The sequence below is a fragment of the Acomys minous genome, assembly GCF_964271855.1.
Source record: "Acomys minous genome assembly, chromosome: 9".
Lineage (NCBI taxonomy): Eukaryota > Metazoa > Chordata > Mammalia > Rodentia > Muridae > Acomys > Acomys minous.
Window position 1 is genome coordinate 83,038,059 of NC_140490.1, and position 27,134 is coordinate 83,065,192.

The 27,134-nt window shown below is 44.8% G+C and overlaps 2 protein-coding genes across 2 annotated transcripts; one reads left to right on the forward strand and one right to left on the reverse strand.

The window, feature by feature from the left end:
* Positions 1–696: 696 nt before the first annotated feature.
* Positions 697–1,009, forward strand: LOC311605673 (small ribosomal subunit protein eS28-like). The gene has a single exon (XM_084796380.1). It carries the CDS (start codon positions 708–710, stop codon positions 915–917), a length of 210 nt encoding a protein of 69 aa, XP_084652506.1. The 5' UTR covers positions 697–707; the 3' UTR covers positions 918–1,009.
* A 7,886-nt stretch (positions 1,010–8,895) lies between these two features.
* On the reverse strand, positions 8,896–20,474 carry LOC311604970 (uncharacterized protein). The gene is made up of 3 exons (XM_084795246.1): positions 20,353–20,474; positions 11,026–11,086; positions 8,896–10,538 (listed from the first exon to the last, which is right to left on the reverse strand). The coding sequence occupies exons 1-3, from the start codon at positions 20,353–20,355 to the stop codon at positions 9,376–9,378; spliced, it is 1,227 nt and encodes a 408-aa protein (XP_084651372.1). The 5' UTR covers positions 20,356–20,474; the 3' UTR covers positions 8,896–9,375.
* Between the last annotated feature and the right edge of the window lie 6,660 nt (positions 20,475–27,134).

Below are 27,134 nucleotides of genomic sequence, written 5' to 3' on the forward strand. Positions count from 1 at the left end.
GGAAGAGGCGGAGTAAATATTTGAGGGCTTCCAGGACAGAGGATCTTGGCTAGGAGAAGGGACCCCAGGAGGAAGACGATAGAGGGTCACCACGGAATGGGAAAGAGCCGCACGAGCCACAAGGAGGAACTCTGAAGTTTCACATGGAAAGAAGTGGCCAGGTGAAGAACATTAGCAAGTACGTTGGGATTATGGATGGGAAGTGGCCGTGATAAAAATTATTAGAGACAAATGGCGTGGCATAGAGGCTGGGAGTTAATGGAAGGTAGCCTAGGAGGTAATATCTGCCCTGCCCCGGGTCAAATAAAGCTATTCTAAAATCTATCAGGTGTCTGTGTTCCTTTTTGATTGTGAAAGCAGATAAATAATATCACCTATTATAAGCCTAATAATAAACATTACTTAGGCCATACTTTTTGTTTGTTTTTAGAGACAGGGTCTCTCTGTGTAGCCGCCTTGCCTGTGTTGGACTCACTTTGTAGACCAGGCTGGCCTCAAACTAAGAGATCCACCTGCCTCTGCCTCCCGAGTGCTAGGATTAAAGGTGTGAGCCGCCACCACCACCCAGCAAGGCCCTACTTCTAAATTAACCACAACAGACATTGATAATAACCACAACAGACCAGCACTCATGTGGAGGCTCACAAACATTTGTAATTTCAGGTCAAAAGAATTCACTTCTCTCTCTCCGCCAGATCGCCGCCATCATGGACACGAGCCGCGTGCAGCCCATAAAGTTGGCTCGGGTAACCAAAGTGCTGGGCAGGACTGGTTCGCAGGGACAGTGCACGCAGGTGCGTGTGGAATTTATGGATGACACCAACCGCTCTATCATCCGAAACGTCAAAGGCCCCGTTCGAGAGGGTCATGTGCTCACCCTATTGGAGTCAGAAAGAGAGGCCTGGAGGTTGCGCTGACCCTGCTGCTGGGTCCTGGATATCCACCACTTAACCCATGGAATGACCTGCAACTGTTAAATAAAGCATTTGTATTTTTAAAAAAAAAAGAAGAAGAAGAATTCATTTCTCCTGACTTCAGTGAGAGCCAGGCACACACGCATGATACACACACACACACACACACACACACACACACACACACACACACATATATATATATATATATATATATATATATATGCAAAAGCCTTAGATGTAAGGGAACAAGGAAAAATTCCTAGTGATGCTTTTTAGTTTTGAAAAGAAGCAAAGACAGTAATAGAGAAAAATGACAGTTAAAATTAAAAATAAAAGTGATCAAGAAAACTCAGGACACTGAAATAGAAGAAAAGTTAGAAGCTGAGCATACATTATCTAACGTGTCTTCATGATGAGACTGAAGATTTTTCTCTTCCGTGTGTGGGTTTTGCTCCTCTACCTCCAGATCCAGTTTCCACTGCTTCTAGAACCTGTATTTTAAGTGCAGCTCCTGGTAGTATGGAAATATTTTTGCTGCTTCATTTAATGTCTTATTGAGGTTATTAAAGAGGTTTCTCATCCTCGGATAAGAGAATTAAGTTCTTATAAGTCCGGGTACAAAGTCTCCGATGCAAGAGGCTCTGCATCGTGCCCAGGAGATTGAAGAAGAAGCCAATGAGTGAAAGGCCCAATCCTAATAACCCAGGGCAGTGAGTTAGAAACTATATACCCATTTTATTTAAAACACTTGAATATCTTAAGCAGGCTTGTGCTCAATATGGACCAACTGCTCCTGTTACACTGTCTGTCCCATCCAGCAGGACCAGTAATTACGGGGTCGCGAGGGGAGCCATACCTGAGAGATGGGACGGAAAAGAGAGAGCCAAGACTAAGTAGCGTTCCTATCAAGGTCTGTTGATTGAATCAAAAACAAAAGCTTATATGGGGTGGAGGCAGGAGCTAAGCAGCAGGGGTAGGGGGGCCCGAGAATGCCTCCAGATGATGCCATCAGGGGAACATCCTGTGGTTCATCTCGGAACACTATCTCTCGGAAAGTCCCGAGCTATCCTGCTGAACAACATCTGCAGAGGCTGAAAGGAGGAAGTTTAGCTTTGGAACGGGGCATCAGTATTTTGCCAGTAGACTCTTTTGGCCTTGAATGACTCTGGGTTGGCTCCGAACAACTGTCTCTCCTTGATTCTATTTCCGGGGAAGCTTTTCTTCCCTCTGACTGGAGGACCTTAGCAAAAAACTTGTCTCACTGGGGTGAGTATTTACTGTGGAAGCCTGGTTATTCCGAAATATGCCAGGACCAACTATTAGAAACCACCAAAATAATGCACCCACCATTTTTGAAATGTTAGTAAGAGAAGGCATTTATAATGATACTCAAGTACGGATGAGATATCCTCCTGAGGCTTGTAGACAAATCAATATTTTTGCCTTATAGGCATGGCATGAGGTCTCAGTTCTAGGGGGAAAAAGACACAAAAACAGTCTAAAATTAAACAATGACCTGATGAGCCATATCAAGATTTTCCCACCTTTTGTTGGCAATCAATCACCTGGTTGCTGATGATGTGGCACAAATGGTAATTTTTAAACAGCTGGCATATGAGAATGTTAATGCTGCCTGTCGGACTACCATCCATCCTTTTAGAAAAAAAGATATTGATTACATCCTCTTCTGTGTTGGTATCAGCCTTCATACTCAGTGCCCACAGCATTCCAAGGCCAAATGGTGCCTCAGTTATTGGCAGCCACCCAACCAAAAGCGTGAATAAAAATAATGGCAATGAATGCTTTTTTAAAAAGATTTATTTATTTATTATTTGCACAGTATTCTGCCCTCATGTGTGCCTGCAGGCCAGAAGAGGGCACCAGATCTTGTTATAGATGGTTGTGAACCACCATGTGGTTGCTGGGAATTGAACTGAGGACCTTTGGAAGAACAGACAGTGCTCTTAACCTCTGAGCCATCTCTCCAGCCTGGCAGTGAATGTCTTGTTTTGTTTTGTTTTTGTTTCTCGAGACAGGGTCTCTCTGTGTAGCCTTGGCTGTCCTGGGCTAGCTTTGTAGACCAGGCTGGCCTCGAACTCACAGCGATCCACCTGCCTCTGCCTCGGCAATGAATGTCGTAAAGGTGGTCATCCTGGACATTTTAAAAGACAATGTCCTAAAGGAAGACAGTGTGTGCACCTCAGGTCTTGATGGTTAAGATTTCAAGTTTATGCTCTCACTGTAAGCAGGGAAATCATTGTGGAAAAAGGTTGCAGATACCTGAGTGACGGTGAAGAATGGCCTTTGCGTCGGGGAAACTGAGTGAAGGTCAGCCCAAGGACAGCCAAAATTTGAAGTGCACCCAGTAACAACACAGACCTCAAGATTCATAGTAATAACATAAATGAGGGTTCAGGCCTTACCTCATGGTGTATGTCGCCTTTTTCCACAAGGAGTGGCAAAAGTATAGAAATAGGCAAACGCACTATGACCATGAAGGGTCTGGAGATTTTTCCAGGAGTTACATATTGGGATTATGTCAATAAAATTAAAATTATGGCTTCTGTTCCTGCTGGCATACAAACATTAGAAAAAGGACAATGTATTGTTCAACTGTTCTTGATCCCAGCTTCAGTGTTCAGTTGGGTAAAGTCTGCTCAGGAACAAGACATAGAGTTGCTGGAGAGGTGGCTCAGAGGTTAAGAGCACTGGCTGCTCTTCCAAAGGTCCTGAGTTCAATTCCCAGCACCCACATGGTGGCTCACAACCATCTATCATGAGTTCAGATGCTATTTCTCCAAGCATCCCTATGGAATTGCTTTGGGCCTCCAAAAAAAAAAAAGGCTGTAACTGCATATTGGCATATGGCTCCTGAACTGATAATTCTAGGCAGGTCTCAAACAAAACAATTATTTGGTCGAGAGCTGGTAAAAAAAAAAAATCTGTAATTCTTATGATAAAAATAGTTGGAATTGGGGTTGGAGAGATGGCTCAGTGGTTAAGAGCACTGCCTGCTCTTCCAAAGGACCGGGGTTCGATTCCCAGCACCCATATGGCAGCTCACAACTGTCTGTAACTCCAAGATCTGACACCCACACACCAATGTACACAAATTAAAAGTAAATAAATATTTTAAAAAATAGCTGGAATTTTTACTGAATGCTTTAGATGACCTTACACCAGATTTTGGTACATATCCTTTTCAAATTGATACTCCACTTCCTTCCAGCAAACTTATAGATCTTGCATCAAAACAAGCTATTCTATTTGCTAAAAGTACCAGGATTGAGGAGATGGTCTCTGCGCAAGTGCTATTCACAGATCTTATAAGAGATGCCTCACTGATTTTCACCTAGCCTGGTTCTTCAGTACAAAAGATGGAATTACACATGACTTACATGTTATCCTCAATTTCTAAACTTACATCCTGACTCACAGTGTTTGGTCCTGGCAGTGCAATGGCTACAAAGAGTGTGGATTACTTCATCAGGAACGTCTGTTTAATGATTTACTACAATTAATTCAACAGGAATTGCAGATTGGAGCAAATCTTCTTTATTTTGGCCACATTAGGTCACATTCTAATCTTCCAGAACCTCTGTTTGAAAGAAATGCAAAGGCAGATTCCTTTTTTTTTTTTTCCTATCCTGGACTCACTTTGTAGACCAGGCTGGCCTCGAACTCACAGAGATCCGCCTGCCTCTGCCTCCCAAGTGCTGGGATTAAAGGCGTGCGCCACCACACCCGGCTTTTTTTTTTAACTTTATTTTTTATTTATTTTTGTTTGTTTTTGTTTTTTGGAGACAGGGTCTCTCTGTGTAGCCTTGGCTATCCTGGACTCGCTTTGTAGACCAGGCTGGCCTCGAACTCACAGCGATCCGCCTGCCTCTGCCTCCCGAGTGCTGGGATTAAAGGCGTGGGCCACCACTGCCCATCGTCGGCAGATTCCTTTTTTAACACTTTCTCTTTTCCTAGGAACTAACAACCTAAAGGAAGCAGGAGAATCCAATACAAGCTTTCGTCAAAGTGCTTCTGCATTGAAAAAAATGGGCGTGGAGGCAGAGGTACGCAGATCTCTGAGTTCAAGGCCAGCCTGGTCTACAGAGGGAGTTCAGGACAGCCAGGGCTACAGAGAGAAACCCTATCTCAAAAAAAACAAAAAAAGAAAAAAAAATGGTTTTCACTAATAAAAATACAGGCTCACCTGACAGTTAAGGAATGCCCTTCATGTGTAAACTTTAATATAATGCCTCTCCCCTCTTGTGACTCAGCAAGAATTATTGCAAAATCATATTTGGCACATGGATGTTACTCGTGCTTCTAGTTTTGGGCGGCTGAAAGATGTTCATATCACTGTGAGCAGTCCTTCGTTGTTGTTTACTTTTGCTGTTTCTCTACCAACAGAGGCAGTTAAGGATGTTATTACCTTTTTGCTCAGAGCTATTAATGTTTTAGGCCTTTAAAATATTAAAAACTGACAATGCCCCTGTGACGGGTGCACTTTCAGCAAATGTGGCATTTGGACCCCCTGTGTTCTGCTTGACAAAACCTCTCCTGCTCCCTCCCTTTCGGTGACCTCTCGGAGAACTCTCCAGGAGACCTCCTGTCTTCAGCTTCCTCAATAACCAGAATGAGATCTGTTTCACCTAGGTTAGCTCCAGTCCTGCTGTCCCACGCTTCTTGGAAAGTGCCGGCGCAGGGCTACCTCACCATGCAGGGAACATTGCGGTGTGCAGCAGCAGGGGGCTGACCTCGCTCTCACCCTAGCTCCCCCTCTGCCCCCACCCCACATCCTGCCTTGTGCTTATAAGCAGCCTGAGAAAAATAAAATTTTGTCAGCTTGATCAGATTCTTTGAGTTGTTGTCCGTACCTTGCATCTCTTGTCCCCCCCATTCTCTCCCTAGGGGTCCGAGGGTCTCAGTGGACTGTCCGGCGGGTCCGGACACCACTGAATACATTGTCAAGCCTTTTCAGGAATTTTGCAGAAGTTGGCTATATCCCATATCACAGGCATCCCAAATAAACCTCAGGGTCAATCTTTAGTGGAAAGAGCTAATGGACAACTTAATCATTATTGAAAAATAAAGGAGGGGAGGGGAGTAATATGGCTTCCTCACAGTATTTTATCATCTATTTTATATATTTTTTAATATTTGGACAAGGATGGCCTCATTGCTGCAGAATCTTTTTTAGCCCCTTCAGCAATATTCAAGGTGACAATCCTTTGGAGAGATGTTATGTCAGATTGATGGAATGGCGTAAATCCAGTAATGCACTAGAGCCTCTGTGTTTTTCCTCAGGGTCCTGAAAAGCCCTGTGGATACCTGAAAGACTGACTCCACCCACGGAAGGTGGATGAAGAGCTTCCAACGTGTCTGCAGAGGCTACACCTAAAGAAAAGCAAGAGACCGGGGCAGTGGAGCTGTCAAACCATAAAGAAAACAGTTCTGATAAGATCCAGTTCCATAAAATGGCAAAACCAGCCAAATGAGACACCAAACATGTTTTTCCACACATGCATATAAAGGATAATTTAAACACTTAATTGAATAACCAGCATCAAACACTAATAAGTAATATGAAGTGAACTCCCTCCTATCTGAAACGCCTGAAAGGAACACAAAAATAGACATGAACAGTTCTGCGTTTTGAAGACACTGTGGTCACAAGGCTCTTGTTTTCTCTGCTTGGAATGTTCCCGCATCCACTCAGGATTCTCACATGATGCAGTCCCAGGACCCTGTTCTGAATTCATTTTATTTAAGAAATAAATAAACAACAGACATGAAGAAAGGCCATTTTAGAACACGGAATCACACACCAGTAGATTACCTGGTGCCTGAGGCAGAGAAGCTCATCAGCCCTCCCGGGCCAGGCCTAACAGGTGCACCTGAGCCATCTGATGTGCGTGCTAAGAACCAAACCCGAGTACCCAACAGCAGCAGTCCCACTGAATCCACACTCCAGCCCCCAAATATGTCATTCTAATGCAGAGGAAGATGCCCCATTACGGCTTCTGTCGTCTATCACCTGCAGGAGACGGGCATCCTTGCTGCATGGTCACTGAAGGGTTTTCTATCGCTCTGTGAACGGACTCTGTACGTATCTTCTCATTTTCAACGTCTACACAGGTCTACTGATGTGATTGAAGGAAGACAATATGTGTAGATATGAGTCCAGAGTAAGTTACTGATGTATGCTTTATAACAATGGTTATTTTTATTTTGCGTGCATAGCGCTTTGCCTGCATAGATGTTTGCGTGAGGATGTGGGAGCCACAAGAACTAGAGTTACGGTCTTTTTTTTTTAAGATGTATTTATTATGTAAACATTATGCATCAGATCACATTATAGATGGTTGTGAGCCACCATGTGGTTGCTGGGAATCGAACTCATGACCTCTGGAAGAGCAGACAGTGCTCTTAACTGCTGAGCCATCTCTCCAGCCCCTAGAGTTACGGTCTTAAGCTTTCATTTGGGAGCAGAAAATTTAACCTGGGTGCTCTGGAGTAACAGTCAGTGCCCTTAATTTCTGAGCTATCTTTCAGGACCCTTTTGGGGGGGGGGGTGGAACTCAGGATGTGGGCCAGGTCGGCCTTAAACTCGGAGAGATCTGTAAGCTCAGTTTTCTTAACAAATATATTTTATTATGAACTCATTAACCGAGAGTACCTCACTTATAACCCAACTAACCGAAACAATAGGAAAAGGAGATTAAAAAATACAATAATGAACGCCGGGCGTGGTGGCGCACACCTTTAATCCCAGCACTCGGGAGGCAGAGGCAGGTGGATAGCTGTGAGTTCAAGGCCAGCCTGGTCTACAAAGCGAGTCCAGGACAGCTAAGGCTACATACAGAAACCCTGTCTCGAAAAACCAAAAAAAAAAAAAAAAAAAAAAAAAAAAAGAATACAATAATGAAACCATAAGTATATCAGTTCCGAGGAACGATTCTCCTGGCGTAATCAGTAGAATTTCTTCTGCTGGAACCTGGAGCAACCAGAACCTGGAGCCTTGGCCATAGCCTGGAGCCCCAAGCCCCTAAGCCTTCACTCAAGTGGTTCTCTCTAAGTGGAGCAATGAACAGCCAAAACTATCCCAAGTCTCCAAAGGCCCCGCCTCTTGTTTTTGGCTCACATTTGTGCCTCCTCTCAGAATTTGTTCAAGGATGTTTTCAGCTGGTTAACAACCAATCTCCCACACACAATGGTTCGACTTCTAAGATGATAAATATCACCTGTTCTCTCACAAGTCTTTTTCTCATCTCCCACTTGTGATCTAAACAAAAATATTTCTCTCTCCTTCAGAGATCCACCTGCCTCTGTCTCCCAAGTGCTGGGATTACATACAAGCACCACTCCGCCCAGCTCAGATATGTTTCTTAAATGGCCGATCTTTCAATCAGAGAATAAAATGATAACGAAAGATAACAACGGAACCCTCGCTGTTTTGAACAGTATTACTTTTTGGAATTTTACAATTAATTACAACTGGTAAATCACATTCTATGTTCTCAGTACTTTGGATACTTTCTGTGCGTTTTAAAGTTTTATCTCTTTAAAACTATTTAACTGTGTGTATACACCTCTACCATGGGGTGCATGCGCCAGTTAGAAGACAACGCATAAGTATTGATTCTGAGAGCGACTTCTAGACATCAAACTGAGCTAGTCAAGTTTGGCAACAACTGCCCTACACTGGAGAGCGAACCCACTGGCCCTTATTTCCACGTCAACGATGTTCATGTCCTGTGTTGGTGTGTGGGTGTGCGTACAGCCCAAGTGTAATATTAAAACAAGAACTTTCATGAGAAATATGGGTATTCAAGGGCATGAGCTCGGGCCACCCAGCTTAGCACCAACCACCATCACTCACGGAGGCAATTCTCTGGCGTTCATTTGTTCCTGAGAAAATGGTAGAACAAGTCTTTACAGAATAAACTCCTATAAGCCTAAAATAATGACAACATAAATACCATTTGAGTTTGTAAATCGATTTTACTATTCAAATTGTTCTGTATTCTTGGATGACAATGTCTACAATTAAAAAGGAGATAATATTTTAATGAGGGACTATACCATATTCTAGTAATCTTACTCAAGCACAAGTGGGAACGCTCAGTGAGTAAGGTGAATGAATAAGGCAAGCTATCCCCATTTATTAGGTATCCAGGGAATTTTTTGTCAGTATGCATTTTTTATGCTTTTTAAAGAGTATTGAGATATGTAAAGGTTTTACCACATTGATTCCATTCCTAGGGTTTCTTGTCAATATGGTTTCTCTCGTGCATGTGAAGACTGTTATGATATATGCACAGGCTTTACCACATTGATTTGAACTGTTTTTCTCCAGTATGAATTCTTTCATGCCTTTGAAGATCACTGTTACGTACAAAGGCTTTACCACATTGATTACACCCATACGGTTTTTCTCCAGTATGAATTCTTTCATGCCTTTTCAGATTACTGGGACATGCAAAGGCTTTACCGCATTGATTACATTCATATGGTTTCTCTCCAGTATGAATTCTTTCATGCATTTGAAGATCACTGTGATTTGCAAAGGCTTTACCACACTGATTGCATTTATAGGGTTTTTCTCCAGTATGAATTCTTTCATGCCTTTGAAGATCACTGCGATATGCAAAGGCTTTATCACATTGATTACATTTATAGGGGACCTCTCCTGTATGAATTCTTTCATGATTGTGAAACTGACTTTTATAAATAAAGGCTTTACCACACTGATTACATTTATAGGGTTTCTCTCCAGTATGAATTCTTTCATGCATTTGAAGATGACTATTATGTGCAAAGGTTTTACCACATTGATTACATTCATAGGGTTTCTCTCCTGTATGAATTCTTTCATGGATTTGAAGATTATTATTCCATGAAAATGCTTTATAGCAGTAATTACATTTGTAGGGTTTCTCTCCAGTATGAATCCTTTCATGCATTTGAAGATGACTGTTATGTAAAAAGGCTTTACCACATTCATTACATTTATAGGGTTTCTCGCCAGTGTGAATTCTTTTATGCCTTTGAAGATCACGGTGATATGCAAAGGCTTTACCACACTGATTACATTCATAGGATTTCTCTTCAGTATGAGTTCTTTTGTGTATTTGAAGAGTACTGCCCCATGTAAAGGTGTTACCACACTGATTACATTCATAGGGAACCTCTCCTGTAGGAATTCTTTCATGGTTGTGAAACTCAGTTTTATATGCAAAGGCTTTTCCACATTGATTACACTCACAGGGTTTCTCTCCAGTATGAATTGCTTCATGTATTTGAAGATCATTGTTGCGTACAAAGGCTTTACCACGTTGGTTACATTCGTATGGTTTCTCTCCAGTATGACTTCTCTCATGTATTTGAAGTGTACTGCCAGGTGTAAAGGCTTTTTCACATTGATTACATTCATAGAGTTTCTCTCCAGTATGAGTTCTTTCACATATTTGAGGAGTAGTCCCACATGTAAAGGCTTTACCACACTGATTACATTTATAGGGTTTCTCTCCCATATGACTCTTTTCATGACTTTCAAGATGACACTGTTTCTTTCCAAAGACCACAGGATAAAGTGGGTTGTATCCAGAGGGGCAGTCAATATACCTATTAAAGAAAGAATAACAAACAAAAGATGTTCACATTGCATTCATTCAGGATGACTTTATGTTACTCACAGACATGATGCCTAAGGATGCAAGACTCTCAGGCTTCTTAATTCTCATGAACTGCCCCCTCACTGAACTACAGCAAGTCACTACAAGTATATGAGTAACACTAGTGTTGCTACGGACAATGAGCTAATCAGTGTAGATGCTTTTTATAATACTTGAATAGTGTGAAACTAAATAGATGGACAGTCCTAGAATGTGATTCTCATGTGGCTATCATTAAAATTATGACATCTGTTAAGACCTTGTTGCCTTTTCTTGTTAAAGAAGAAACTTTGCAAACATTGAGGTATGTGGTGCTGTGAGAATTTATTATGCTCCCAAAGCTGTGCTTCTTTGTACTTTTGTTTTTAATTAAAACATCAGGATACATTAACATGTCTTCAAAGGCACACATGTACTGGCTTGCACACAATAATTACCTTCCATGTCTTCTAGAACTTTGACAATCTTCTTCAATATTGTGGTCATCCCATTTGTAGCCTAAAATAAAGTATCAGAAAGTGTATATTACTGGAAACTATGCAAAGCTTAAATTAGAATCTTCAGTGAACCTTAGAACAATGCCTAATTTATTCACCACATTCTTCCTCTTTCACAATCAAATCACAAAAGACCACCAATCTTTAAGAAAGGCTTGTCCCCTTAAGTTAAAAAGTGAAGAAAAATGTATGCTATTACCTATACAAGTGAGGTTCCAGTAGGTTTCCAGCATCATATCTTTGTAGAGATTCTTCTGGGAAGGATCCAGCAAAGCCCACTCTTCCTGAGAGAAGTTCACATGCACGTCCTCATAGGTCACAGCTTCCTAAAGTATACCAAATGTATATATGTATGTATGTATGTATGTATGTGCATTTGTGTGTGTGAATATATAAACTATATGTATATATGTGCACACATCACACACATATATAATAAAAATGTTGAGACTGACTGCACTGTAAATATACACTTCATTAAGAATATATTTACATAATTTTGTGTTATTAACAAATTAATTCCATATCATATAATTTCAAATGCAGTCAACACTCAATTTAGAAGGAAACAGAAAAGGGGAATCACATCTCTCATTCCTGTGAACACTGAATAAGATATGACATTGCAGGAGAAATGCCTAGTAACATAATACAAAGAGACATGCAAACTGAGCAGTATTATTGAGTTATACATCAGCAAAATTGTATCAAAATTACTAACTTCGAAAATGAATGGGAAAGATGGGCTCTACAAAGACATGATGCATGTTCTAAGGTTCTAATGGCAGAAGATTAATATCTTAATTTTAAGATTGAAAAATTAAACGCTTCATCTCCAGAGCACGTAGGCAGTTCGTGAGAAAATCTACTGAATACACAATTCTCAAAATAAAAAATACAAATGTCTAATAAATATGTGAAAACGTACTTAAGATCCTTAGCTAATTGAAAATACCAGTGATCACTGCATTGAGGTTGCACACCAGGAAGCAGGACCACTGCCGCGAGGGAGAATATTACAGAAAATAACTGTAACAATGCGCAGGATGAAAAAAGCCATCTATATCCTGGTGAGAATATAAAGTGTTTACCACACAATGGAAATCTGCTTGAGGCTAAAAGTACAACTACCAATTGATCCATCTAAACTGTGTCAGGAAAACATATCAATGATGTTAAAATTAATGTACCACAGTCATGTGGATAACTGACAAAGACATGGAATCAGTCTTAGTATCCATTATAGAATAAATGCATGATAGACTTGTAACATACGTAAACATGGACGTTTATTCATACATAAATAAGATTAAGATGTTAATTTCTGAGCCGGGCGTGGTGGCGCACGCCTTTAATCCCAGCACTCGGGAGGCAGAGGCAGGTGGATCACTGTGAGTTCGAGGCCAGCCTGGTCTACAAAGGGAGTCCAGAACAGCCAAGGCTACACAGAGAAACCCTGTCTCAAAAAAAAGAAACAACCAAAAAAAAAGATGTAATTTCTGAAAATGTTGATGAAGCTACAGTCAGTTAGACATAAGGAAGATGCACAAGGACAGATATTGACTCTAATGTGCAATCCTAACTTTTTACATTATATACATATGTCATTTAAAAAGGGAGGGTGGGGCTGGAAGATGGCTCAGCAGTTAAGAGCACAGTCTGTTCTTCCAGAGGTCCTGAGTTCAAGTCCCAGCAAGCACACGGTGCCTCACAACCATCTATAATGTGATCTGGTGATTTGGTGCCCTCTTCTGGCATGCAGGTGTACATGCAGACAGAGTTATTGTATACATAATAAAAAATAAATAAATTTCTTTTTTTAAAAAAAGGGAGGGTGGAGCCGGGTGTGGTGGCGCACACCTTTAATCCCAGCACTCGGGAGGCAGAGGCAGGCGGATCGCTGTGAGTTCGAGGCCAGCCTGGACTACAAAGCGAGTCTAGGACAGCCAAGACTACACAGAGAAACCCTGTCTTGAAAAAAAAAAAAAAGTAAAAGAAAAAAGGGAGGGTGTATTTGAAAAACAGCTCAGGCTCTGAGATCAACAATTAATAAATGTGACCTCATGAAACTGAAAAGCTTCTGTAAGGCAAAGGACACTGTCAACAGAACAAAGCAACAGCCTACAGACTGGGAGAAGAGCTTCACCAAGCCTGCATCTGACAAAGGCTAAAGAACTCAAAAAAGTCAAACACTAACAAACCAAATAATCCAATTAAAAAATGAGATACAGGGGCTGGGCGTGGTGGCGCACGCCTTTAATCCCAGCACTCGGGAGGCAGAGGCAGGCGGATCACTGTGAGTTCAAGGCCAGCCTGGTCTACAAAGTGAGTCCAGGACAGTCAAGGCTACACAGAGAAACCCTGTCTCAAAAAAAAAACCAAAAAAAAAAAAATGAGATACAGAGTTAAGCAGAGAATTATCAACAGAGGACTCTCCAATGGCTGAGGAGGACTTGAAGACATGCTCAAAACCACTAGGCATCAGGGAAGTGCAAAGCAAGACAACTCTGAGATTCCATCTTACGCCTGTCAGAATGGCTAAGGGCAAACACTCATGCACAAATTTTTAAAATGAAAAAAATAATTTAAACACACAGAAGAAAAGGGGAAGTGTTGCACACCAACAATGCAATCACTCTGGATATCACTATGAACGTCACCCTGATGTAGTTCAAGAATAAACCACCCAGACACCAAGCTCGGCCAAATACGGATGGTTTATTGAACGCAACACCCCAAGACTTACCATAGCCAGGGAAACAGTGGACTTGGGAGCCAAACTGTGATGCTGGCCTGTTTCTAAGGCAGGCCTTTTATAAGAAACACTGTAACCAGGTAACAACCAGGTAGCCAGGTGGGAGCCAGGGGAGGGCAGCATTACATCATCTTGACTAGGTAAACACAAGAGTTTGTTCTGAGCACAGTGTATCCAGGTAGCTAGACAAAGCCTTTTTAGCTGATTGGTTAGGTATAGGCTTGGGGAACTGTCCAGCCCCCACCATTCTGGGAGGAAGGGAGACGGCCAGGGATTGTGGTTTTGTTTAAGCAGAGCTCATATCATTAATCCAAGCAGTCCGTTCAACAAGCCCTGAGTTGTAAGTAAGGGGCTGGGCAAGCTCCAGGCAGGCGGAGCCCGAGAACCTGAACATAAGCTCACCTTACGATCAACGCGGAGACTTGACAGCTAAATAGCTTCTGCTATGCTGGAACTGAAGGTGGGTGGTATGGCTGTGCCAAAGGTTTAAGCAGATTACAGCAATCCATGCAGGCCATCTTGGTGAAAAAAAAAAAAAAAAAAACTATACCCACTGCCGAAGATCAAAAGTCAAGATGTGGGTAAAGCTCTCAGCACAACAACAAATGCCAGACGTAGAAAAAGCTAATTCCATAAGACAAAAATATAAACATAAAAATATCAGGATACATAAATAGCTTCTCATGGAAACACAGTTGCTTCCATTTTACTGTACTTTATAAAGAGCTGGAGCCTGTAACGGCGGTGATGGGGGTGCTCAGTTCCAACCACACAAGAAAGCAAGTGTGGTGAGGGTATAAACACTCAAAGCCCACCCCTAGAGTCTAACTGTAGGGGTCCAAACCTCGCTGAAGGAAGACCCCAGACTTAAATAATATGTAAAAACAAAGAGCATTTATTCTGCAGAAACAGCCTGCATGCAGAGGACAACCATCCATAGAAAATAGCAGCGACCCTGAGGAGGAGCTCACAGGCTCCTTTAAAGGCTTCTGGGGAATCAACTGGGCTTGGCCAGGGCCTGTGGAGGCCGGCTGGTGCTTGTGAGGGCTACATGACTCTAGCTACGGGCCTTCTAACAGTGTCTGACCCTCTCATGACCTCCAGAAAGGCTCCCCTCTTAAAAGTACCGTACGCACCCCAATGAAAGCCACACGCCAGAGACAAATACCTGAATACACCACACACCTGGGAGATTTTTCAGAGTTCACGATATCCTAACTACAAAAATCTCCATATTATGTCACAGTCCCAACAATGTCGAAATGTCCAAGTTTCTCTTAACACTCAAGCCAACTCCTTGACTGGGGGGCGGGATCTGTCTGGGGGCACTGATTGGCTAGTGAGGCCTGCAGAGATTGGCATGGCAAGACAACTTACACCTCAATGCCCAGTGGGCCCTGTGCAGTCCCTGCACTAAGCACACACTTCTCCTTCGTCCAGACAATAGGGTTCCTAGCACATGCACATCATTACACAATGAAGCCGTGATTCCCCTGCCTCACGGCTGAAAAGGCGCCCATTGTATGTGGGTCAAATTTAAATGAGCTGAGTACTATCCACCAGGCATCAGCAGTTTTAAAGAGGCTCACCTAGATCGCTCACACCTCTCTCAGCCGGACATCGGTAGCCACAGCACTAACGCGGTGCTTTGCAACAACGGCAGCAATGGCTCCCGTGCCAGCAGTTGAGAGGTGCATGCAGGACATCAAAAGTTTAAGCCTGATACACATAGCGAGTTCCAGGATAGCCAGAGATACACAAAGAAATCCTGTCTCAAAAAAAATTAATTAATTAAATTAAAGCAGCTTTAAAACACCAACAATTAGAGCCCACAAAGTGGCGGTGACATGCGTGAGGGCCCGAGATGAGAAGACACAGATAGAAAGTTTGGCGATAGCTCTGTCTTTCCTAACCTAGTGGCTTCTGCTATACTATTTAGAGGTGGAGAGTGGACAGTCCGCAGAAGGCAATTTAGCGATGTTGGCTAGAAGGTCCAGGCTGAGACTGCCGACCACAGCCTCTGAGGCTAAGGAGCCTGCTTCCCTTGACTGCTCCAGGATCCTTCCTGGAGCACCTGGGCAGACCTCCCCAAGTCGGCTTGGGCAGAACACAAAAGTAATATTCCCTTGCCTTTCACCAGAGCACGTGAGAAAGCCTGCACAGGCCTGGCTCTCCAATGTCTCACCTCAAACCTAAATAAAGCAAAACACGTATGAAAAGAGAAGCAAAATTATCAATGATAGAAAGGAAGGCCTAAAAAAGACTAGTAGAAATTGGAGATGAAAGCACATAATAGAGATTAAGAAAACATTATTGGTACCAAAAGTCCATTTTTTTAAAACCATAATTGAAACACCTTTATTCTAGCACTCAGAAGGCAAAGACAGGTAGATCTCTGGCAGTTTAAAGCCAGCTTTGTCCACAGAGAGATCTAGGACAGCCAGGGCTACAAGGAGAAAACTTGTCTCAAAAAATCAAAGAAAGAGAGTAAGGGAGAGAGAGGGGGAGTAGAGGGAGAGCGTGCACTTTAATTCCAACACTTGGGAGGCAGAGACAAGTGGGTTTCTGTGAGTTCAAAGCCAGCCTGGTCTATGAAGGGATTTCCAAGGCATTCAAAGCTACACAAAGAAACTCTGATTCTGCCTCCCCCTTTCTCTTAAACACACGCTCTTCCCCTGCCACCCCCCCCTCTCTCTCTCTCACACACACACACACACACACACACACACACACACACAAATGAGAAAGCTGGGTATTTGAAGATATGAAGATATGTACTAAAAACCTATAATCTCTTAAACTATTCTTCTCCTTTTTTTTTTTTTTTTTTTTTTTTTGGTTTTTCAAGACAGGGTTTCTCTGTGTAGCCTTGACTGTCCTGGACTCACTTTGTAGACCAGGCTGGCCTTGAACTCACAGAGATCCACCTGCCTCTGCCTCCTGAGTGCTGGGATTAAAGGCTTGCGCCACCACCATCCGGCCTTTTTTTTTTTTTTTTTTTTAAGATTTCATTTCCTTACTATGTATACAGTGTTTCACCTGCATATACATCTACAGGCCAGAAGAGGGCGCCAGGTCTCAGGCTAGATGGCTGTGAGCCACCAGGCGGTTGCGGGGAATTGAACTCAGGATCTTTGGAAGAGATCAGTTTGCCTCTGCTTCAGAGTGCCAATATTGAAAGTGTGCACCAACACGCCTGACTTGTATCAATTCTGCCTATTTCCTCATAGGTGTGGCACACAAAGATGCCAAGAGAAACAAATCTCTAGCCAAAGATAAACACAGCACAGTAAAGCTATAATTCAGGACAGAGTCTTCCAGTCTCACGGTCAAACCTCCACCACAACCACCTGCAGAGATTGAGAGACAGGCCAACGGTGAGAAGTAAACACCACAGGACACGTCAAGTCAGTCGGGGCGGCCTCCACTCTGCAGGCACTGCGCTTCTTCCTGGGCTAGGAACCAGCTCCAAGAATCACAGCAACTCACCCCGGGGTGGGTTTTCTGAAAGGCAGAATGCACAGGCCCACCAGCGCTTGCCTTGGTTAATTCTGCCTCACGTCCCAGCACACAAACTGCTCTGCTCCACCGACTTGGTCACTTCCTTCTCTGCCATCACTGTGTCACCTACTTACTTCCTGGTCCACCAGGGCCTCCGGGGACACGAGGACAAGATGCGGTGTTGTTTGTTGTCTCTCCTGTACCTTTTCTAACCCAGGAAGCTTGACTCTTAGAAAGCCATCTCTAAAAGGGGAATTCAGCATGAGATACTTCATGCTCGGTGTGTATTTAGATTGAAAAAATATAACAGAGATCGATAGATTATAAATCTGGAGGATAGGGTCAAGAAAATATCTAAAGGGAATATTGCAAGTTTATCCCTCAAGGGAGCCAAAATCCTCCCTGACTAACAGCTAAGGGCCAAGAAAAGTTTACTAATTTTTCAGGGCAGCGCTGGCACACACCTTTAATTCCAGCACTTGGGAGACAGGCAGGCAGAGCTCTGTGAGTTCAAAGCCAGCCTGGTCTACAAAGTGTGTTCTAAGGCAGCCTATCACAGAAACAGGGAGAGACAGAGGGAGAGGGAGGAGACAGGGAGGGAGGGGAGAGGGAGGGAGAGGGAGGGAGGGAGAGGGCAGGTTTCATCTATATCCGCCCCTGTTCTTGCTCTTTCTTCTCTGTGGACCTGTATGAGTCACGAGTAATAACTATGTCACAGACTGAATGTTTAGTCTAGAGATCAGCCCTTTACTCGTTCATTAACCCTTACTTGATTTCACAGGACATGCACAGAACACCGAGATAATATGTCAAAGTATTACGTAACCAGCCTGTCTTACTGACTGTTCTATATCTTCTAAGAAGCCCTATGACCACAGCAAAGCTTACACTGTAATACTTTGGGGACTGATTATAGTGACAGAAGGTTACTGCATCATAACGCGCAGCCATGATGCTGAGTGTCACCGCCTCATACACAGGAAGGCAAGCAGAAACAAACACTTGACTTGCCCTGGTCTCCTGAAGCCTCAAAGCCCACCTAGAGTGACACACGTAACAAGCAAGAGAAATCTACTCCCACAGGGCATAACTCTTAATTTTATACAGTTAGTTCTACTAACTGGGGGCCAAGCATTGAATAGGAGCTATTGGGCTAGTACATTTTCCACAACAGGAATATACTTAAGTAGAAAAGAGCTCTAAAGAAAAGGAGTGAAACTTGGGAGGCAGAGGCAGGTGGATCGCTGTGAGTTCAAGGCCAGTCTGGCCTACAAAGTGGGTCCAGGACAGCCAAGGCTATACAGAGAGACCCTGTCTCAAAAAGCCAAAAAAAAAAAAAGAAAGAAAGAAAGAAAGAAAGAAAATGACTGAAATATATTAATGGAAACAGAGAGAGACGGGGCGGGGGGAATATTTCCTCCAAACAGAGGGGCACCAACTCCTCTGGCTGGGTTACAGGCTTCCTTAAAATAACCTTTCCTGCCCTGTCTAAGAAGAGAGTAGGCAATTGGAGGCCTCCAATCTCAGGCTGCAGTCTGTGTCTCTCCTGAGTGCACAGTGTTATCCCTCGTTCCCTCCCCACCCAGGTCCCTCAGAGAACCTGAGAAATCCTGGATCAGGTCAGCGGACGCAATCAAGGCAGTGCCGGTGTCCTTACGTGTAAACGCCGTGGATGATGCCACCCAGAAGCTGCATTTGTAACTGGGTAGAAGTGCCACAGAAAGCATTGACATTTTAAATGTGATTCAACTATTTTAACAAGTTGAAATCTAAAACTCTTAAATTCCGGCCAACATGGAGAATCAGAAATCTGTCTGAGCACAGCCCAGACCATACACAACTGGGATAAAATTGGTCAAGCAACATCTTGTGCCTGGAGACTGAGGAGAAGGAGAAACACGTCGATGACAACACAGTGGCTTCCACAAAACAATCTGTGTGCTAAGATATATAGGTGGACTCACTGTCTCTGCTTGAGACCATGGAAATCTTTCTGCTGTTCCTTAGCCGTGAGGGTCGGCCTCCCTAGGCACTGCTGTGGGCGCCATCTCCTCCCAGAGTTAGGCCAACCTCACAAAAGTGTCTTATTAAAGAAAAGGCTGTAACACTATACATGTAAAATTGAAAACTGTGGATCCAACTGGGACGTGTGCCCGATGGAAGACGAACCCGCCTAAGCAGAGAGCTGAGCCAACCTTGAGTAGAAAGCAATCATGTGGGTTGCTGACATCTCGACAATTATGTCAATATTATATTACAGTAACACAAAACTTTAGCTATGGATTCAACAAATGTCCAATAAAAAGTGTGACAATGTATGCTACCAATAACAGAAAACTGATGAGAAAATGTAATTATGGGTGAAAAATGATCAACAGACGATATGGAATAGATACTAAACACATTAACATGTTATGACTTCAAAACCTCGAAACTGCAATAAAGACATATTGTGTGGCGAAAAAGAGATCAACAGAACATGAGATCAAAGTAAAAAAAGAATGAAAAACCAATTAAATAGAGTAAATGCTGACGAATGAGGCCAGGAAACGCAGGAAGCCTGTCTTACTAACACACTGGACCCCCGCGGCATCCACATGCAAATGTGTCAGTGACACAGACTTTCCACCTGCACAGAATTAACTGCACACGGATCCTGCACCTGAGTGTCCAGTGCCCAGCGCAGAACTCCTAGAAGACACCAGAGAAGCCAGGGCTCTGCGAGGCAGCGAGTCCGCCTTCCCTGAAAACAATCAAAGCAGCCCAGGCGCTCGCTGCCTGGTGACGTCAGCAACAAGGAAGTTTACACCGAAGGGCTGCGCGCCCCACACTCTGCGCAGGCGCACTCACTCACTCAGCGGACGGGCTTCCGCTTAAAGACTAGCACAGAACTCAGAACACACGGGACCTCACGCGGCGCTGTGTCCCTCCGCGGGCTCCCGCACCCCGGGACGAAGCCCCACGCGCGCTCCCGCGGCTCCTCCCCGCGTGGGGACGGCGGCCCCGCTCACCATGGCGCGGATCCCGAGCTCGCCCCGCTCTCCTCCCAGCTCCCGGCCGCGGGTCACGGCGCGGCACACGGAACCCCGGAGGCTTCCTCGGTCCCTCAGCCGAGCCTGCAGTACGGCGGGCCGGAAGCGCCCGCCCCATTCTGACTAGCCGTTCCATCTGGAGACCCTGATTGGCTAGTGCGGGCTGAGTGGCGGGAGCATCTTTGGGACAGAGCGCTGTGTGTCACAGCACAATGGTTCCCATCCCTGGCCTGACCTTTACTCCAGACACAGACGTGTCCCAGACCTGCAGAGGTTGGCGTTGCAGTAAAATTTAGCAGGACAAGCCGGGCGTGGTGGCGCACGCCTTTAATCCCAGCACTCGGGAGGCAGAGGCAGGCGGATCACTGTGAGTACGAGGCCAGCCTGGTCTACAAAGTGAGTCCAGGACAGCCAGGGCTACACAGAGAAACCCTGTCTCGAAAAACAAAAACAAAAATTTAGCAGGACAGGCAGTTCCACTAGCCAACTCTCAGGGGTCCGGCCACCCCTGCTCGCTTGCTCGTGCTCTCTGTGTCTGTCTGTCTGTCTATCTGTGTGTGTGTGTGTGTGTGTGTGTCTGTCTGTCTGTCTGTCTGTCTGTCTGTCTGTCTCTTTGTCTCTAGTCTCTGTGTGTGTGTGTCTCTGTCTGTCTCTCTCTTTCTCTGTGTGTGTATCTGTCTGTCTGTCTCTATGTCTGTCTGACTGTCTGTCTGTCTGTCTCTCTCCCTCTCCCTCCCTTTCCCCTCCTCCTTCCTTCCTCTTGCTGTCCTAAGTGACTCCTCTGTTCTCTGTGCACGCGCCCCTTTCTCTCCCTTACTGACCCCCTCTCTCTGCCTTCACGGCTCAGCTGTCTGTCTGCCTCTGTCCCTTCCCCAGAACCTCGCTCCTCCCCGTCATCGCCCAGACCTGTCTTGCACCACATGTGTACCCCACCTCACCGCACTATATTTCGTAAAAGCCCCTGGACTGCAAAGTCCCTGTAGCACCCCTGCCCTCAGTAGGCACTGCTCCCTCGTCTAGGCACAGGGACTCTAGCATGTGCGGATCACCAAGCACTGGGAAGTGGAGTGATCCTCCTGCCTCACAGCTGAATGGGCGGCCCAGTCTATCCAGGTCAAATTTCAATCTCCCGATTGATACCCATCAGGCATTAGCAGTTTTAAAAAGATTCACCTAGATTGCCAACACCTCTTTCAGTTGAACATTGGTACCCCAAACACTAACACTTTCCCAGCCTTCTGTGGGAGCACTACCTGTCACACTGGCATTTGGGAGGAGGTGAGGACATCAAAAGTTTAAGCCTGATCTACCAAGTGAGTTCCAGGACAGCCAGGGCTCTTCAAAGAAACCCTTTCTCTAAAAACCAGACGGACAGATAGACAGACGGACAGATTAAACTAGTTTGGTCCATACATCAGGGCTGCTGAGAAAGCCTGCTACAGGCCTGGCTGGGAAAGGCTCACCTCCAACCTAAACAAAACACATGAAAATGGAAACAAAAGACCTAGTGCATGGAAAGACAGGGCTTAGAGAGAAAGGTGAGTAGGGATTGGAGACTCAATTCCACATAACAGGGAATGAAAACGTGTTAATCACATCAAAAGTTGATTTTTTTTTAAAGCATAGTAAAAACAACTTCAGGCCGGGCATGGTGGTGCACGCCTTTAATCCCAGCACTTGGGAGGCAGAGGCAGGCGGATCGCTGTGAGTTCGAGGCCAGCCTGGTCTAGAAAGCAAGAATAAATTAATAAAATATATTTTAAAAATGAATATGGGGGTAGGGGGATGAGTTAAGAGCATTGGCTGTAGCTGGGCGTGGTGGCGCACGCCTTTAATCCCAGCACTCAGGAGGCAGAGGCAGGCGGATCGCTGTGAGTTCGAGGTCAGCCTGGTCTACAAAGGGAGTCCAGGCCAGCCAAGGCTACACAGAGAAACCCTGTCTCAAAAAAACCAAAAAAAAAAAAAAAAAGAGCATTGGCTGTTCTTCCAAAGGTCCTGAGTTCAATTCCCAGCAACCACATGGTGGCTCACAGCCATCTATAATGAAAGCGGGTGGCTTCCTCCGGCATGCAGGCACACATGCAAGCAGACTACTGTATACACAATAAATAAATGGTTTTTTATTATTATTAATTTATTCTTGTTACATCTCAATGGTTATCCCATCCCTTGTATCCTCCCATTCCTCCCTCCCTCCCATTTTCCCCTTGTTTTGTTTTGTTTTAATGAAAACAGAGCTACCGCAATCAGTACACTGAAGTGGGTGGATTCGTTCCTGTAACAGGACCTCACTGGTTGGCTCAGTGAGTAAAGGTACTTACAGCCGAGCCTGAGCTCCTGAGGTCCGTGCTGGGAGAGAAGCCACTCCTCCACATGTCCACCTTTGTCCCCATGCCATGGTGTCCGGACCCGCCGGACAATCAACTGGGACCCTCGGACCCCTGGGGAGAGAATGGGGGACAAGAGACACGAAGAACGGACAGCAAGTCAAGGAGTCTGATCAAGCTGACAAATTTTATTTTCTCACAGGCAATTATGTACCATTGCAGCAGGAGGCTGAGTGGGGTGACCCGGGTGGGCGGTTTTCGCAAGATATCAGGAAGTCAGGAAGTCAGGACGTTTGGCAAGGTCCCTGTGGTTCTGGGGCTGGGTGGAATTGTCAGGCATCTGGAACCACAAGATGCTATCTATAGAATTTGTTCTGCTCGTCCTCTGAAGGCCTCAGTAATTCCGGGAATACTGAGTACAGCTGGAGAGTTACCTTGAGGGAGGGGAAGGGGTCACAAGGCAGCCTGCCCCAGGTCCACTTGATGTATTATGGCAAGGTCCGAGATGCTTGCCGGCTATGGTCTTGGCTCCCCACACCGCAGCACTTGTCTTCACAAATGTCTCAATGGCACAAATTCAGAATTTTTCCAAAGAAAACTGACAACAATATGAGAAATAAAAATGTACCAAAAAATGGAGCTGGAGAGATGGTTCCGCAGTTAAGAGCACCGGCTGCTCTTCCAAGGGGCCCAGGTTCAATTCCCAGCACCCACATGGCAGCTCATATTGGAAGGAGAGATAAACATGGTTTTTGTTTGTTTGTTTGTTTGTTTAGATCACAAGTGGGGGGTGAGAAAAAGACTTGTGAGAGAGCAGGTGATGTTTACCCCCTTCAAAGCTGAAACACTGTGTTGGGGCGATTGTTTGTTAACCAGCTGAAATACATCCTTGAACAAACTCTGAGAGGAGGTATAAATGCGAGCCAAAAACAAGAGGTGGGGCCTTTGGAGACTTGGGATAGTTTTGGCTGTTCATCGCTCCACTTCAAGATGCTTCTAGAGAGAACTGCTGGAGGGAAGGCTTTGGGGCTCCAGGCTCTGGCTGAGGTTCCGGGTTCTGGTTGCTCCAGGTTCCAGCAGCAGAAATCCTGCTGATTACACCAGGAGAATCGTTCCTCAGAACTGATATCCTTACAATTTTGTTATTGTACTCTTTAATCTCCTTTTCCTATTGTTTAGGTTAGTTGGGTTATAAGTGAGGTACTCTAGGTTAATAAGTTCATAATAAAATATATTTGTTAAGATAAGTGATAATATAAGATACATATCTGGGGCTAGAGAGATGGCTCAGAGGTTAAGCGCACTGACCGCTCTACCAAAGGTCCTGAGTTCAATTCCCAGCAACCACATGGTGGCTCATAACCATCTATAATGTGATCTAGAGCCCTCTTCCGGCCTGCGGGTATACATGCAGACAGAGCACTATATGCATAATAATAAATTTTCAAAAATACATATTTGTCTGCAACTTCTGTTCTAGGGGATCTGACGCCCTAACACAGACATACATGCATGCAGAACACCAATGTACATAAAATACAAATAAATAAATTATTTTTTTAAATGCACCGAAACAATAACAACAAATGTAGCGAAAGCGCTGGATATGGTAGGACAACCACTGACCAAAACAGAACCCCTTCACCACACTGCCAACACGAATCAGGAAGCGAAGCAGTCACAGTTAACTTCCTACCTAGCTAACAAGCTATCTCTGCACACCTTCCTTAGGGAAACACAGGGAACAAATGAAACAACGAAATCTACTCTGAGTTAGCACCGAAAAGAAAATCAAAGAAAGAAGACAGAAAGCAAAGAAATTTGTAATAAAATGAGGAGGAATCATGATTCCAGGGAAAGTAGCTGAAATCAAGCACTTAGCAGGATGCACCAATGTCTGGTCTCTGTAATACAGGCTTTACCTCAGGCCTCCTCAGGCAGTGCTTACACAGCATCCAGACTGAGGACTGAATCTGTTCTGTGACCCCTCAGTTCTTTACTGAGCTACTTTGTGACAGGAAGAATGTATTCTGAGCATTTCTCACCTCTGAAGACCTCAAGAGAAGGCTGCTCACCACACACATCCGGGCAGTGACACCCGCAGGGGCTAAAGGGCTGAAGGCCTGTATCAGTGGTCCACACTGCTGTCCTGTGACACTCACGTATGCTTTGGGATGTCCACAAAGGTGGCCTAGTACATTACAACCACCCATGGCCAACCACCTACTGTAGTGTTGAATGGACGTGGACGAACACCAGAGGGCGCTGCACGCCTTTCTTCTGAAAGGTCCCATTCAACACATCTGAGCATCATCACCATGCTGAGCGATGGTCTTATAGCCTCCATATCCCAGGACTTTTAAAAACCCAAAACAGGACACTCCTTCCTGCTAACTGTACAAATGAGCTACTCTGGGACCTTCTTGCCTGGCAGGCGACGTCATACCTCGTTCCTTTCCCACCCTTCTGTCGTGCTCCTGGGCCTGTCCCCAGCACCTGAAATGCTGACTACCAGAAGGACCTTTCCCCGGTCCCACGACCTGCAATCATAGGAAAACGCCCCTCGAGTCAGAGGTTTGCCCAGTATGGACAGAGTGAGGGGCAGCCCTAGGGCATGTGCTGGGGGCCGGATCTCCCTTCAAGTAGCCTACAGCTCTTCTCTGCTGGCTGTATTCCAGTTGGACCTATCGGCAGGGAGTTAGGGTGTGGGTTTCTAACCTGTGTGTTCGAGAGTCGCCCTCGGGATGGCCAAGTAGCCAGGAGGACGTCTGAGGGTGATAACCTGGCAGCCGGGGTCCTCTCCTTTCTCAGGAAAAACACAAATGGCGCTGTCCTTTTTTGGAGTCCACAGATGCTGCTTTCCTGGTACTCAGACTTAGCTGGGCTCTTCCGTCTTGGAACGGGACCCTGTATGCTCCTGTTGAACAGCAGGTCTTCACGACGGGGCGAGCAGGACTATGGACCAGAGGCTGAAACCCTGTCTGTGGTACCCACGAGCTGTCCCAGGAAGGCAGGAGGAGTCTGGTGTCCCAATGCTGGGGAGCTGTGTTTCTGGAACTCAGGAGTTGGGTTGGGTTCAGATAGACAGAAGGCACGGGGTGCCAGGAGCCTAGGACTGTGTGTGTCTCTTGAACCTCGGAGCCATCCACAAAAAGCCCGGAATTGCGCACCCACCTCCCGGGATGCGTCCTCTCATGGGAAAACATAGACAATGGCATTTTGTAGTCAGCAGCCAGGTCATTCGCTTGGTCCACAGTCTCTGAACTTCCGCTACTCAGATCCCACACAGGCTGGGAACCACCGCCTTGGAGATCACCTCTTAATATTCTGATGAATACATTGTACATATTTCATTGCTATCTTAATGTTATTAATAAGAGGTAACAGCTGAGAGTGGTGGCACACGCCTTTAATCCCAGCACTGGGGAGGCAGAGGCAGGCAGATCTCTGTGAGTTCGAGGCCAGCCTGGTCTACAGCCAGGGCTATTACTTAGAGAAACCTTGTCTCGAAAAAGACAAAAAAAAAAAAAAAAAAAGAGTTTACATACGGATCTACAGATTTATTTTTCTCTCAATCCTACATCATTGGGTCAACTAACTAAAATCAAACTGAGCATAGTTTTTCGGTTTGCTTTGGTTTGGTTTGGTTTGGTTTGGTTTTTTGAGAGGGTTTCTCTGTGTAGCCCTGGCTGTTCTGGAGCTCACTCTGTAGGATAGTCTGGCCTTGAACTCACAGAGATCTGCCACCCAAATGCTATGAGAGCATGAGCACGTTTACATTATGCTCCTAATATCTTATTTTCTTAGTTAGGTCCTCACTCTGTATCTCTAGCTAGACCTGAACTCACTATGTAGACCAGGCTAGCCCTGAAACCATAAGGTCAGTTTTTCCTCTGCTGCAGAGTGCTAAGACTAAAGGCAAGTGCTGGGCGGTGGTGGCCTAGGCCTGTAATTCCACCACTTGGGAGGCAGAGGCAGGTGGACCACTGTGAGTTCAAGCCAGCCTGGAGCAAGTTCCAGGACAGCTATAGCTGTTACACAGAGAATCTCTGTCTCAAAAAAAAACAAAAAAACAAAAAAAACAACGGATCGCTGTGAGTTCGAGGCCAGCCTGGTCTACAAAGTGAGTCCAGGACAGCCAAGGCTACACAGAGAAACCCTGTCTCGAAAAACCAAAAACAAACAAACAAACAAAAGCAAAACAAAACAAAATATTAAAAGCAAGCACCACCAGGCCTGACTTATATTAATTCTGTACCTTTAGTCATCAAATAAAAAGAAGATAGACATGGCACACACACTTGTCCTCTGTACTGAAGACACCAGCATGAGCATCACTACGAAGTATAGACAAGCCTGGGTTGTAAGCCAGACCCTATCGGCAATAAGCAAATGGCAAAGTGTGTGCAGACACTGCCACCCCTGATTTTGGCC